At 45.3% G+C, this 15,240-nt stretch overlaps 1 protein-coding gene across 3 annotated transcripts in view; it reads right to left on the bottom strand.

The window, feature by feature from the left end:
- CD244 (CD244 molecule) overlaps window positions 1-15,240 on the bottom strand; it is a 46,468-nt gene that overhangs the window by 7,264 nt on the left and 23,964 nt on the right. For all 3 annotated transcript variants that reach the window (XM_047705479.1, XM_047705480.1, XM_047705478.1), the window contains 4 exons: window positions 3,094-3,408; window positions 2,740-3,003; window positions 1,273-1,380; window positions 771-838 (listed from right to left, as the gene is read on the bottom strand). In XM_047705479.1, coding sequence (XP_047561435.1) covers window positions 771-838; window positions 1,273-1,380; window positions 2,740-3,003; window positions 3,094-3,408 — 755 coding nt within the window. The remainder of the gene's footprint in view (window positions 1-770; window positions 839-1,272; window positions 1,381-2,739; window positions 3,004-3,093; window positions 3,409-15,240) is intronic.

Below are 15,240 nucleotides of genomic sequence, written 5' to 3'. Positions count from 1 at the left end.
CATCCCTCCCACCCTCCCGGCTGGGCAGTTAGGCCCTGCCTTTCCCTTAGGCCTGTCACCACTTCCTGCCCTACTTAAGGGCAGGCAGTGGAGCTGCGCCCTACAGGGCCCTCCCCAGCTCCACCCTGCAGGCCGTCAGAACTGGCCACTCCCTGCAGAGGCTGGTTTGGAGAGGTTCTTCATAGATTCTCGGAGGAAGAAGCCACTTTGGCTCCCCAGTTTTGTGCTAAACTGGTTTCTCGCTCGCACATCTCAGCCAGACTCAGGCCTCTTCCCAAAATGTTGTGGACGCAGACCACTGAGCTAGCTACAACATTGTTATGCATTGGCTGGTCAGACTGGCTTCCATCACACCCAGGGCAACAATAGAGGGACCCACAAAAGTAAACTTGGACAGGCATGGGCATGAGAATTTGTGGCCAGACACAAAATGCAAGGAAGCTGGATTCTTCTTGGGCCTTAGCGCAGCCGGGGAGACTAGGCAGAAACAAAGACACCAGGCAGCCATCACCCTGGGAGGCAAGAGCAGCATTCTGCCCTCCTCTGTGGATTTGTTGGGTTCCATCCTTCTCAGCAGGTTCTCCCTTGTTTTCTGCTTGTCCTCCACAGCCAGAGCCAGGAGGGTGATGGGAAGACAGAAGGGAGGGCTGAGGACCACTTTGAGAAGACACTTATGTGGCACCCTTTGTCTCCCTTCTCCTAATGACCATCCTCCCAGAAGCACCTTCCAGGCTAATGGAGAGAGACCCCCAGCCCCTCCTGTACCGTACTTGATTACACCTGTTTTGCAAGTTGTTGACGTCTTCATAAACTGTCAGAGGTTCCCCTGGGACGATATCTGTGGGAGAAAAGCAGCAAAGACAGAGCTGCAGAGACCTCCAGAGGGCATCCTGTCCAGGCTTCGGCTTCTCACAGTCCCACCTCCATCCCAGATGGCCAAGACCTTGAGAAAGATTCTAGAAAGGAGGCAGATTAGTGTTCTCCCCAGGATGCCCACAGGGGCAGCAACCAGGCAACAGAGCAGTCCATCGGGCTGGGCAGCCCCCCAACAAACCAGGCCCCTGCAGATTAAATCTGCACATTGGCCTGCAAACATCCCCGAGGTCCCTCAGTAGGTATGACCTGGGAAAAAGGGCCCAGCAGCTTTCCCTCCCCCAAACCTGCACACACATGTCCCAACGCTCCAGAGGAAAAGCAGGTGCTGTGCTCCCAGGCGCGTGCCACTGGGGACGCCAGGTCAGGCAACAGCACCTCCTGGGGACCCGCACTTACGGCACTGCTTCCTCTTCCTCCTCCACACACAGAAGCAGGTGAGGGTGACCAGGAGCAGGATGATTAGAGAAATCACGATGAACACCAAGTAGTCCACAAAGGTGTGTTCTAGGACATGGAAAGCACGAGGCCTGAGCTTTCAGCCTCTCTCTCCCCCTTCCCACCTGTTGGCCAGAGGACTTGTTTCAGACCTGCACTCCCCCCTTGCACCCCATTGATTGCACCATCAACCCTGTCTCCCCACAGTTGGGTGACTTCCCCTGACTGATGCTAAGGGCATGGATACCAATGTCTGACAGGCCTGACTCTGTGCCCTTGGGCAACTTCCTCAACCTCTCTGAGCCTCCATCTTCTCCCTTATAAAAGGAGATGATGTTATCTGCATAAGGGGGTAGATCGTATGATCTAATATATGTAAAGCATCGGGCACAGCAAATGGGATGTATACCCATTCTTTTGCTAACTCAACAAAACACATTGCACCCCACTCTGGGCCCGGCAGCCCTCCCTTCCCCTTCCTGCCACTCCCCTTCCTCGTTTGAACTTCCACATTGCATATCTGTGTGGTAGGCGTAGCATGACGCGGGAGCCCATCGACAAGGGAAGGTGCTCGCTGGTGAGGCTCGTCACAAGCATAACCTCACCTACTCTTACCCGCAATCCTGGGAAATACGTCTTATCGTCCCCACTTTACCCAAGAGAAAAACTGAAGCTCAGAGAGGGTAAGGAATCTTCCTGAGACGACGGAGCTAGTGAGTAATGAAACCCTAGTGACATGACCCAAAAGCCAGGGTCCTTATCACTCCAAATCGCTTCAGCTTGTTGGTTGCTTTTTTTGCCTAGGAATGCCTAGTTTTGTTGCCCCTATTGGGCTGTAAACTCCTTAAGGACAGGGACAGCAAGTAGGTTTTTCCCTGTAATGCCTTTGCTGATGACACATTAAGTCTTTATTTCTCTGATAAAAATTGTTGCAAACTTAACCCAAGATAAGTCTTAGGATGACCATAGGCAATAAACCAAGAACTCTCCCAGGAACCCTGTGATCAAACTGACTTTCCCATGACCCAGGGCACTGTTGTACCCCATAGTCACCTCCTGGGGAACTACATGGCTCGGGGAAGTTACCCTTCCCTGGGAGGAGGAAACAGGTCTCCACCAGTCTGTCAGAGGAAGGAAGTGATGACTAGCAGCCGGGGCAGGACCGTGACCCACCAAACAACTAAGCTTTCCTTACATAAAGGAAAACTCACATCTCCTAGGATTCTTGTTGGGGATAACAATCTTCTCAGACTAAGCTACACCTGGCTTATGGGAACTCTGTGCCCAGAGACCAGGACCACCCCAGGGAGGGGCTGCAAGGCACTTGAGGAGGCAACCAAGGGGTCTTATACCAAAGCATCTCTGGCATGAGTCTGATTATGGGGTCCAACATTTTCAGCCCCTATTAGTGCAAAGTGCTCCACTCACGCTTGTTGTCACAGCTCTGGGAGAAGGTGTGGTTTACCCAGCTGACTGGGTTGCTGACGTTGCAGGTGTAGTTTTCCAAGCTGTGGACATCAATCTGTTCCTCCAGTTTGCTGAGATTGTTTGGGGTCTCCATTAGCTCCTTCCCTCTATACCAAACATAGCTCACATTGCCACCTCCAGAGACTGAGCAGGACAGCGACACTTGGCATTTCCCTCCACCGAGGACCTTCATCTCCCCCACTGCTTCAAGGGTCCCTACAGGATCTGGAAGCAGAGATTCTGGTCAGAAAGGCACTGGAAATAAAAACCTTGCAGGGGGTCAGAGGGGCAGGCTGAGCAGTCCTAGGGACTCACCAAATACAGAAACCTGGAACTGGTGATGCTTAACTTCCCCACTGTCACCAGTCACCTCCAGGAGGTACAGGCCACTGTCCCTCGGCTGAGCTGCTTTGATGAGAAGAGTTAAATTCTTTTCCCTAAAATCGAAGATCTCTTTTAAGTCATTAGTCCACACTTCAGTCTTATTCTTCCAAGTCAGTATCACGGAAGTTTTTGAAGTTGAGTTCCTCTGTATCTTCCATTTAACAGAGTTTATGTGCTTTGTCTGTGTTGTGGGGGGTTGTAGGGAGAGTTGCATTCCCGAGAGTCCGACCACAGGTTCAGCAGAATCTAGGGATTCCAGAAAAGAGAACCCAGGCTGGAGGCCGCAGGAAGGGCGCCACCCTGAGCATAGCAGGCAGTTGGATATGACTTCCCTTGAGCCAAGAGGAAGGGGGCATGTGTGAGGAGACCAGAGGCTGAGAGAACCTGGAAGTGTACTTCCCTTTCCTGCCTCCCTGCTCCCCAGGCTCCGTGCCCCTCCTCTGAAGGAGCCCAACCAACCCTAAAAATAGTTAAAACCCCCTGACTTCTTTCTGTGGGGCAGCAGGCTTTAAACACTTCATGTAAAATTTATAAAATACTTTATATAAAGTTTATAAAACACTTTTATGTAAAGTTATATAAAAACATTTTAAGCGGGGTGCCTGGGTGGCTCAGTGGGTTAAGCCTCTGCCTTCGGCTCAGGTCATGGTCTCAGGGTCCTGGGATGGAGCCCCACATCAGGCTCTCTGCTTGGCGGGGAACCTGCTTCTCCCTCTCTCTCTGCCTGCCTCTCTGCCTGCTTGTGATCTCTGTCTGTCAAATAAATAAATAAAATCTTAAAAAAAAACATTAACCATGTTTAACTATGTGGTTTTCTTGGTTTTGTTCTTGTTTTTAAATTTTATTTATTTACTTCACAGAGAAAGACACAGTGAGAGAGGGAACACAAGCAGGAGGAGTGGGAGAGGGAGAAGCAGGCTTCCTGGTGAGCAGGGAGGCTGATGCGGGGCTCAATCCCAGGACGCTGGGATTGCGACCTGAGCCGAAAGGCAGATGCTTAACGACTGAGCCCCCCAGGCACCCCTTAACTATGTGTTTTAACAATGACCTTGTAAGAGTTTTATCCCTATTTTACAGGTGGGAAAAAAACTGAGTAGAAATTACTGAAAAGTAATTAGCCCAAGTTACAAAGCAAGAAAGATGAGCTTGAAATCCAGTCAGTTTAGAGGCTGTAGAGGAGGCGTTTTTAACCATAATGTTATAAACACTGTATCTGACGTGACTCCCTCCCCACAGAGCTGAGGCAACCACCGGTGACTGCTGGAAATTCTGAACGGGCCAAACCCAGTAAGATGAACCCTCCAAACTGAACTCATAGTTCCCTCCCCTGTCCTCCTATAGAGCTATATTCATAATCCTCTCTTGTAACACTTAACACACCAAACTGGGGTCATTTCTCATTAAGGTTTGCCAGTTTTGTAGTCACTAGGAAGTCTCCACAGCAATTACTCCCTTAAGAATAATTAGAGAAAAATAAAACTACACGGCCTTGATATATGCCCACGGTTGTCCTCTCTAGAGATCAAGATGTGTGCTAATTAAAATGAGGCTGTGACATAGAGCTGCTAGTTTTTGCCTCCCCGAGGAAAGACCAGTGCAGTCAGGAAAGAAAAATGGAAGTTCCAGTGGCCATTTTTGGCAGGGAAGCTGTGTGGTCACATAGAAAATGCTGGAAATGAAAAGGTCCACCGGGGAGGGTCAGAAAGTATTTGGAGGAGAGAATAGGATACGGGGATTGTTATATGAACAGATCTGTTAAGATGGATGACATTGGGAAGAGAGCAATGGAGAGGGGGATTTTTAGATATCCATTTGCGTTATAAACATGTTCACTCCCAACCACATCTTCACCCTGGCATTTCCTCAGGAGTCAGAGTAAATAATTAAAGAAACTTGAAAAAATAAAGAAAGAAAGAAGTTATTCGGTTGATAGATTGTATTTCTTTGCTCTTGACACTCCTAAGAATAAAATACATAGGGTTCCGGGCACTGGGCTGGCTCAGTCAAGAGATCACCAGACTCTCGATCTTGGGGTTGTAAGTTTGAGCCCCACGTTGGGTGTAGAGACTACGTAGGAAAAAAAATCTTTAAAAACAAAACAAAACAAAACAAAACAAAAAGGGGCGCCTGGGTGGTTCAGTGGGTTAAGCCTCTGCCTTCCGCTCGGTCATGATGTCAGGATAGAGCTCCACATCCGGCTCTCTGCTCGGCAGGGAGTCTGCTTCCCCCTCTCTTTCTGCCTGCCTCTCTGCCTACTTGTGATGTCTGTCTGTCAAATAAATAAATAAAATCTTTAAACACACACACACACACACATAGGGTTCCCATTCATATTTCCATGATTGAACTGGCTCTCTCCATTGCCAAACCAGAAACCGACTGTGCATTTGTCTCCCATGGTCCTACAGATGCAAGAGGCACAATGACGCATTGCACAGAAAGCCTGAGATCAATCCCCACTGGTTACAATCCAGAGTGTGACCAGGGCCCTGAAGAGTTGGGGCCCCTTTGTGTATCAGACATGTTTCCTGACTCCAAAGAATTTGTGATCTGAAAGCAGAACATACTTTTATTCCACAGCATAGCTGTTTTATTCTTAACAGTTGAGATAAATAATCATCTAAAGAAATCTAATTCTGATCATGAAGACCACATTAAGATATGCTAACCAACCCTCCCACTGAGAATAACTAGGGAAAAAATGGGCAAAGTATAAAAGCATATTGCTAAAGGCATCAGGGAGCTAATAAAGCAGTGAAATATAACGGGGCGAAGATCTGGAAGGAGGAAACTCGGAGAGGTGAGGCTAGCATTTTTGACTTCCATTCCCAGAAGGCTTGCAATAAACTCAAGGAACTAAAAGAACACAGAGTTCAAGGATCTCATGTTAAGAAGAAGTGGGTATACTGAGTCACCTGGGTGGCTTAGTTGGTTAAGCTTCCAACTGTTGATTTTGGCTCAGGTCATGACCTGAGGGTTCTGAGATAGAGCCCTGCATCAGGCTCTGGGCTCAGCATGAAGTCTACTTGAGGATTCTCTCTCTCCCTCGTCCTCTGCCCATTCCCCTCCAACCCTCTCTCTCTCTCCCTCTCTCTAATAAGTAAATAAAATCTTCAGGGGCACCTGGGTGGCTCAACTGATTAAGCATCTGCCTTGTGCTCAGGTCATGATCCCAGGGTCCCCAAGTCGGGTTATCTGTTCTGTGGAGAGTCTACTTCTCCCTCTCCCTCTGTCCTTCCTCCTGCTTGTGCTCTCTCTCTGTCAAATAAATGAATAAAATCTTAAAAAAATAAAAATATAAATTATTCCTGGAGGAAAATAACATCAACATGAGCATTAAATTATTTCTAAAATTTGAAAATTTGCATGCAAATGTCCAAAATGAAATAAAAAACAAACAAGAATAAGGAGAGGAAACATGTCCAAAACCTAAAAGAAAAAATAACCAATAGAATTAGGCTCAAGGAGCATCTAGATAACTCTGTAATTATGTTTAATGTTTCAAGGAATTAAAATTTAAAGTTTGAGAATTCCAGCAGAAAATCAGTGTGATAGAATGCAAAAATGGCCATGCCCCTTGCAAAGTGACTTTGTAGCTCCACCCATCATCAAAGATATAAGGCTCACTTTTCTATCTCCAGTAACTGGGCTGGCCTTTTGAATACAATGCAGCAAAAATGACATTGTGCCAGGGTCACCTGGGTGGCTCAGTCAGTTAAACATCTGACTTCAGCTCAGGACATGATCTCAGGGTCCTGGAATTGAGCCCGGCATTGGGCTTCATGCTCAGCCCAGAGTCTGCTGCTCCCTCTCCCTCTCCCACTACCCCCACCCCCGCCCGTGTGCGCTCTCTCTCTCTCTCTCTCTGTCTTCCTCTCTCTCAAATAAATAAATAAAATTTTTTTTAAAAAGAGTCAGAGAGAGAGACAGACAGACAGAAAGGACACAGAGAAAAGGGAGATGGAAAATAATTATACAGGATGCCTGGGTGGCTCATTTGGTTATGCGTCTTCCTTCAGCTCAGGTCATGATCCTAGGGTCCTAGGATTAAGCCCCAAGTCAGGCTCCCTGCTCAGTGGGGAGCCTGCTTCTTCCTCTCCCTAGGCCTGCTGTTATCCCTGCTTGTGCTCTCTCACTCTCTCTCTCTCTCTCTCTGTATTAAATAAATAAATAAATAAAATCTTTAAAAAAGAAGAAAGAGGGCGCCTGGGTGGCTCAGTGGGTTAGGCTGCTGCCTTCGGCTCAGGTCGTGATCTCAGAGTCCTGGGATCGAGTCCCGCATCGGGCTCTCTGCTCAGCAGGGAGCCTGCTTCCCTCTCTCTCTCTCTCTGCCTGCCTTTCCATCTACTTGTGATCTCTCTCTGTCAAATAAATAAATAAAATCTTTAAAAAAAATAAAATAATAAAATAAAAAAGAAGAAAGGAAGGAAGGAAGGAAGGAAGAAAGAATTATACAACAGAGGATCAACAAGCCATTTCTTTTATTTCATAAAAAATCAAAGTATGGGGGGGCGCCTGGGTGGCTCAGTGGATTAAAGCCTCTGCCTTCAGCTCAAGTTGTGATCCCAGGGTCCTGGGATCGAGCCCCACATAGGGCTCTCTGCTCAGCAGGGAGCCTGCTTCCTCCTCTCTCCTCTCTCTCTGCCTGCCTCTCTGCCTACTTGTGATCTCTGTCTGTCAAATAAATAAATAAAATCTTTAAAAAAAAATCAAAGTATGGTAAATGCATAGCTAGATTGATCAAAAGAAATGTGAAAAGATACAAATAAGCAATATCAGGATTTTTTAAAGATATCACCACAGATCCTACAGATATAAAGATCTTAAGAGTTATAAACTGCTTTCCATCAGTAAATTTTAAAATTGAGATTAAATAGAAAATTTCTATGAAGTAAATTGAATCTATACTGAAAAACCTTCTCACAAAGTAAACTCCAGACCTAGATAGCATCACTGGTTAACTCTACAAAATATTTAAAAAGATTTAACTCCAATCTTACCCAGATGCTTTCAGAGATAGAAGTAGATAATACTTCCAAACTTGTTTTATGAGGTTAACATATTTATTAGTTTGACACCAAAATCTGCAAGGATATCACAAGAGAAGAAAATCAAAGGCTCTTTCACTCAGAAACATGGGTGCAAAAATCCTAAGCAAAAGACTAGCAAACAAAATAGCAAAACACATAAACAAGAAAGTGTGGCCTATTTAAAAGGGAGAAAAAGAAAGTAACCATGAAGAGTCATAGACATTGGACTTAATAGAGAAAAGCAATTTTTTTTTTTAAAGTAGGCTCCATACCCAGCATGGAGCCAACATGAGGCTTGAATTCATGATCCTGAGATCAAGACCTGAACTGATAACAAGGTCTGAGCCACCGTGGCACCCCTAGTCAAAAATTTATATCAACTGTCTGAAATATGCTCAAAGAGCCAAAAGAAACTATAGACAAAGAATTAAAGGAATCCAGATGACTGATGTTTCAACAAAGAAAATATCAATAAATAGAAATTATAAGAGGGAATCAAATAGAAATTCTGGAGCTTAAAAGTATAATAACTGAAATGAAAGGTTCACTGGAGAGCTTCAACAGCACAACTAGGTCAACTGAAATTATTCAAGTTGAGGAATGGAAAGAGAAAAGAATGAAGAAAAAATAAATCGAGCCTAAGAGATGAGAGGGAAGCCAGCAAATAGACCCACATGTGCATATGGGAGTCCCAAAAGATAGTAAAGAGACCAAAGGGGCAGAAAGAAATAATGGCCCAGAACTTCCCAAATTCAATAAAAGACATGAATATACACATCCAAGAATGTGTATATGAACTCAATGAACTCCAACTAAGTTAAACACAAGAGATTCATACCAAGATACATTCTAAAATGTCAAAAGCCAAAGACAGAGAATCTTGAAAACAACAAGAGAGAAGCTATTTGTCATGCAGAAGGTATCCCCAGTAAGATTAATAACCAGTTTCTCTTCAGAAACCATGAGGGTAGAAAGCAGTGAGATGACACATGTAAAGTTCTGAAAGCTTGTTAAGACTATCAACTAAGAATTCTATCTCCAGGGGTACCAGGGTGGCTCAATGGGTTAAAGCCTCTGCCTTTAGCTCAGGTCATGATCTCAGGGTCCTGGGATCGAGCTCCGCATCGGGCTCTCTGCTCGGCAGGGAGCCTGCTTCCTCCTCTCTCTGCCTGCCTCTCTGCCTGCTTGTGATCTGTCTCTGCCAAAGAAATAAATAAAATATTTTTTTTTTAAAAAGTGGTTTAAAAAAAAAAAGAGAATTCTATCTCCAACAAAATTATCTTGCAAAAAAAATGAAGGACCAATGACAGCATTCCCAGACAAAGAAACACTGGGACTTGTTCCTAACAGATCTTTAGGCATGCCTAAAGAGATAAGACACCAGGCAGTTACTCAAAGCCATGTGAAGACATGGAGAACAGTGCTAAAGGGAATTACATAGGTAACTATCACAGCCAGTATTATTGCATTTTTGGTTTGTGACTGTTTTTTACAAAGTGAAAAAAAAACAAGTGCTTAAAACAACAATTATAAATCTATGTTAATAGGCACACAATGCATAAAGATGTCATTTGTGACAACATAATGTGGGGAAGAGTTGGTAGTCATCAAACTAGCCCCACTCCCTATTCTCCAGAGAGGAAACAAGGGCTGGGGACAAAGGTAACAATCAATCATGCCTATATGAGGAAGCCTCCATAAAATCCCAATAGCACAGATTTTGGGAATTTCTAAGTAGGTAAACACATCCCACTGGGAGGATGACACACCCCAACTCCATGGGGACAGAAGCTCCAGCACTTGGGACCCCTCCCCCAGACCTTGTCCTATGTATCTCTTCATCTGTACCCTTTATCGTATCCCTTAAAAAGTTGGTAAACATAGGTGTTTCCCTGAGTTCTGTGAGCTGCTCCAGCATATTAATCAAACCATTCTATCTTGGTTGTAGGTCTTTTGATCTATAACCTGTTGGTCAGAAGCACAACCAGGGCTTGACAACCAGACTGGCATCTGAAGCAGGAAGGCATAGTTTTGTGGGACTGAGCCCTGAACTTGCGGGATCTGATGCTATCTCTGGGCAAAGAGTGTCAGAATTGAGTTGAATTATAGGTCACCTAGCTAGTGTTACAGAGAACTGCTTGTGAAAACCCCCACACAGTTGGTGGTGGAAGTGTTAGAAGTGAAGTAATGAAGTGTGAGTAGTGAAGGAGTTACAGAGGAAAGGAAGACAGAGGACAAAAGACAAGAAGACAAAACTGGGTGGCATTGCAATATAGTTTTTAAAATGCAAAGGAAGGGACACCTGGGTGGCTGAGTCATTAAGCATCTGCCTTAGCTTCAGGTCATGATCCCAGGGTCCTCAGATAGAGCCCCACATCGGGCTCCCTGCTCAGCAGGAAGCCTGCTTCTCCCTCTCCCACTCCCACTGTTTGTGTTCCTCTCTCTTGCTGTGTGTGTCTCTCTCTCAAACAAATAAATAAAATCTTTTAAAAATAAAATAAAATGCAAAGGAAATGAACTAGGAGTGGAAAGCCAGCAGAAAAAGAGAGGTTTAAAGAAAGGTCAGAGATGTCATCAGGGAGAAGCAGGTCCTGGCTGGCCTCATGGATGAAGTGGTGATGTCCAGAGCACACAGGGAAGGACAAGCCAAGCAAGAGGTGGATGGGTTTCCTTATGGGAGTAAACAAGGTGGTTGACATTGGGGAACCCCTCACTAGTGTCTCTGACATTGAGGAATGGTTGGCAGATGGCTGGAACCCCTCACTGGCATGTGCTTGCTTGCAGAAGGACAGTGTGGGTTGACAGAGCCAGTGACCATAGAACTGGCCCTCAACAAGACGGCGAAGGTCTAGAATCCTCTCTCTGGGGAATGTGAGATGCTGAGGGTCAAAACAAGGATTCCCAGAACACCCGGGGCCTGGCTGAGATTGGAGGCTCTGAATCAGGAGTTGATCTGTGGTGTGGAACTTCTTCTGCAGCCCTCACCAGCCTGATGTGAGGAGGAGGTGGATGGTCAGAGTGGGGCAGGACTGGAAGGGGATAGGGGCAGGATGTTGTGGGGAAGAAATGATGGAAAAGCAAACGGACAAGGTACTATATGCTGGGGGCTGCAACTCATTCACTGTTCTGGAGGGCTTAGATGCCAAAAGGGGAGACAAGAAACACCAGTATGAAAACATAACTTCTGATACTCTATGTGGAAAGCCAAAGAGACTCCAGTAAAAAAACTGCTAGAACTCATACAGAAATTCAGTAAAGTGGTAGAATATAAAAATCAATGCACAGAAATCAGTTGCATTTCTATACACCAACAATGAGACAGAAGAGAAAGAAATTAAGGAGTTGATCCCATTTATAATTGCACCCAAAACCATAAGATACCTAGGAATAAACCTAACCAAAGAAGCAAAGGATCCATACTTGGAAAATTATAGACCACTCATGAAAGAAATTGAGGAACACGCAAAGAAATGGAAAAATGTTCCATGCTTATGGATTGGAAAAACAAATGTTGTTAAAATGTCTACACTACCTACAGCAATCTACACATTTGATGTAATCCCTATCAAAATGCCATCAACTTTCTTCACAGAGCTGGAACAAATAATCCTAAAATTTGTATGGAACCAGGAAAGACCCTGAATAGCCAAAGGAATATTGAAAAAGAAAACCAAAGCTGGTGGTATCCCAATTCTGGGCTTCAAGCTCTATTACAAAGCTGTAATCATCTGGACAGTATGGTACTGGCACAAAGACAGACACAGAGATCAATGGAACAGAATGGAGAACCCAGAAATGGACCCTCAGCTCTATGGTCAACTAATCTTTGACAAAGCAGGAAATAATATCCATTAGAAAAAAGACAGTCTCTTCAAAAAATGGTGTTGGGAAAATTGGACGGCCACATGCTGGACCATTTCCTTATACCACACACAAAAACAGACTCAAAATGGATGAAAGACCTCAATGTGAGACAGAAATCCTTCAAAATCCTTGAGGAGAACACAGGTAGCAACCTCTGTGACCTCAGCCAGAACAAATTCTTCTTAGAAAAATCTCCAAAGGCAAGGGAAACAAAGACAAAAATGAACTATTGGGACTTCTTCAAGATAAAGAGCTTTTGTACACCAAGAGAAACAGTCAACAAAACCAAAAGACAACTGACAGAATGGGAGAAGATATTTGCAAATGACTTCAGATAAAGAGCTAGTATCCTGGGGCACCTGGGTGGCTCAGTGGGTTAAGCCTCTGCCTTCAGCTCAGGTCATGATCTCAGGGTCCTGGCATCGAGCCCTGCATCGGGCTCTCTGCTCCGTGGGGAGCCTGCTTCTCTCTCCACCTCTGCCTGCCGCGCTGCCTACTTGTGATCTCTGTCTGTCAAATAAATAAACTCTTAAAAGAAAAAAAAGAGCTAGTATCCAAAATCTATAAAGAACTTCTCAAAATAGAACAAATAATCCAACCAAGAGATGGGCAGAAAACATGAACAGACATTTCTGCAAAGAAGACATCCAGATGGCCAAGAGACACATGAAAAAGTGCTCAACATCATTTGGCATCAGGGAAATACAAATCAAAACCATAATGAGATTCCACCCCACATGAGTCAGACTGGCTAAAATTAACAAGTCAGAAACAACAGATGTTGGTAGGATATAGAGGAAGGGACCTTCCTACACTGTTGGTGGGAAGGCAAGCTGGGGCAACCACTCAAACAGTATGGAGGTTCCTCAAAAAGTTGAAAATAGAGCTAGCCAGGCGCCTGGGTGGCTCAGTGGTTGGGCAACTGCCTTTGGCTCAGGTCATGATCCCAGAGTCCCAGGATCGAGTCCCGTATCAGGTTCCCAGATCCACAGGGAGTCTGCTTCTCCCCTCTCATGCTCTCTCTCAAATAAATAAATAAATAAATAAATAAATAAATAAATAAATATCTTCTTAAAAAAAGAAAGAAAGAAAAGAAAATAGAGCTGCCCTATGGCCCAGCAATCACACTACTGGGTATTTACCCCAAAGATACAAATATAGTTATCTGAAGGGGCACATGCACCCAAATGTTTATAGCAGCAATGTCTACAATAGTCAAACTATGGAAAGAGCCCAGATGTCCATCGACAGATGAATGGATAAAGAAGATGTGAGATTAGATATAGATATAGATATAGATATAGATATAGATATAGATATAGATAATGGAATGTTATGCAGCCACCAAAAAGAATGAAATCTTGCCATTTGCAATGATATGGATGGAACAAGAGTGTATTACGCTAAGGGAAAGAAGTCAGTCAAAGACAATTATCACATGATCTCAGTGATATGTGGAATTTAAGAAACAAGGCAGAGGATCATAGGGGAGAGAGGAAAAAATGAAACAAGATGGAACCAGAGAGGGAGACAAACCATAAGAGACTCTTAATCATAGGAAACAAACTGAGGGTTGGTGGAGGGTAGGGGGGTGGGAGGATGGGGTAACTGGGGGATGGACATTGTGGGGGGAGGAGTATGGGTTGTAATGAGCATTGGGTATTATACAAGACTGATGGATCACAGACCTATACCCCTGAAACAAATAATTTAAAAAAAAGAAAACATAAGTTCCTCACAAGTTAGCCCATGCTGAGTGAGAGATGGAGGAGACTCTGACAAAGAGGACTGGCTTGTTCAGAGGGGAGAGGCCACAGCAGATTCCGGTGGTCAGGGAGGCCCTGGGGCTGCCACCACTGCTGCTGTTACTGTTCAGCAGCTTTGGGGCCCCTCTTCCGGTGGTTGAGAATAAATGGAGTAAGACAGTAGCTCTGCAGAGGGAGAGCAGAGGTGAGGTGATTGGCTCCATTGCCTCCTCAGGAAGCAACGGGCAGCTAGCCGGGAGGGTGGCCAAGGAGACAATCTGGCCAGCAGCCTCCAAGGCCATGCATTGTCCACAGTCAGCTCAGCCAACTCTGACCTGGACTGCTGGTGGAGGAGGGGTGAGGGCCGGTGCCGGGAGGGGGTGGGGGAAAGTCTCAGAGCAGCATACTTCACCAGCCAACAAAAGGATGTTGAGGTTTTTCTCAGCTCGGGGTTGTACCACCAGGCTTGGAGTGAAGGCAAAAGAGGGGCCACCTGCTGAGGACTGAGTGAATAGAGCCCAGTGAGATCCCAGAAGTGCGGGGCAGGGACAGCTCCAGTCGAGGCAAAACCATAAAGTAGATGAAGCACTATCGTAGGGCCCACCATCCCACTTTAATCTCCCCTCTTTCTTCACTTAACCCCACACTTGGGGGCTTCATTGGTCATACTGACTCCTCTCCTCAGACAATGCAACCCCCTGATCTCTATCGACCTTACTCAATCCGTGCCCCTCAACTCCTTGTATCAGTTAACTGAATCAGCTCATTTATGCAATCTTTCTCCAAACTAACAGGTGCATTTGCTTTTCATTTCCTGTCCAAACCCTGTGTTTTCCCTACTTCCATTCAGCTGTTCCCTCTACTCATATTATCTTTCCTCCTTATCCCTACCTCCTGAGCAATTCTGCATGCATCAAGGCCACGGGCCACACCACTCCCCGCCAGAAGGAATCTCCATTTTCTCAGGGCCCTTTGTGCTCTAACTGGGTCTCATCTGTTGGTGACTCTTCCCTTATGATCATTGCTGCACATGCTTGTTTTCCTCTGTCTGAAAGATTCTTTTTTTTTTTTTTTTGGAGAGACAGAGCACAAGCAGGGAGAGCAGCAGTGGGAGGAGGAGAAGCAGGTGTTCCACTGAGCAGGGAACCCATATGCGGCTCAATCCCAGGATTCTGGGACCATGACCTGAGCCATGGGCAGACGCCTCACTGACTGAGCCACCCAGCTGCCCCTGTCTGAAAGATTCTTAAGGATACAATCAACATGTTTCATCTTTGTTTCGTGAACAGAATCTTGTATAGTTCTTGGAACATAGTAAAGGCTTAATGAAGTTAATTAATTAATTAATTAATTAATTAATTAAATTCAATAATGCATCTCAGCTAAGGCCCAGAAACAAGTGCACTGTAGGACTTTCGTGCAGCATACCGGGAAGGTTC

Source organism: Lutra lutra, chromosome 15, assembly GCF_902655055.1.
Source record: "Lutra lutra chromosome 15, mLutLut1.2, whole genome shotgun sequence".
In the NCBI taxonomy this organism is placed as follows: domain Eukaryota; kingdom Metazoa; phylum Chordata; class Mammalia; order Carnivora; family Mustelidae; genus Lutra; species Lutra lutra.
The sequence above is the reverse complement of the archived record's forward strand: the minus strand, read 5'-3'. Positions and strand labels throughout refer to the sequence as shown.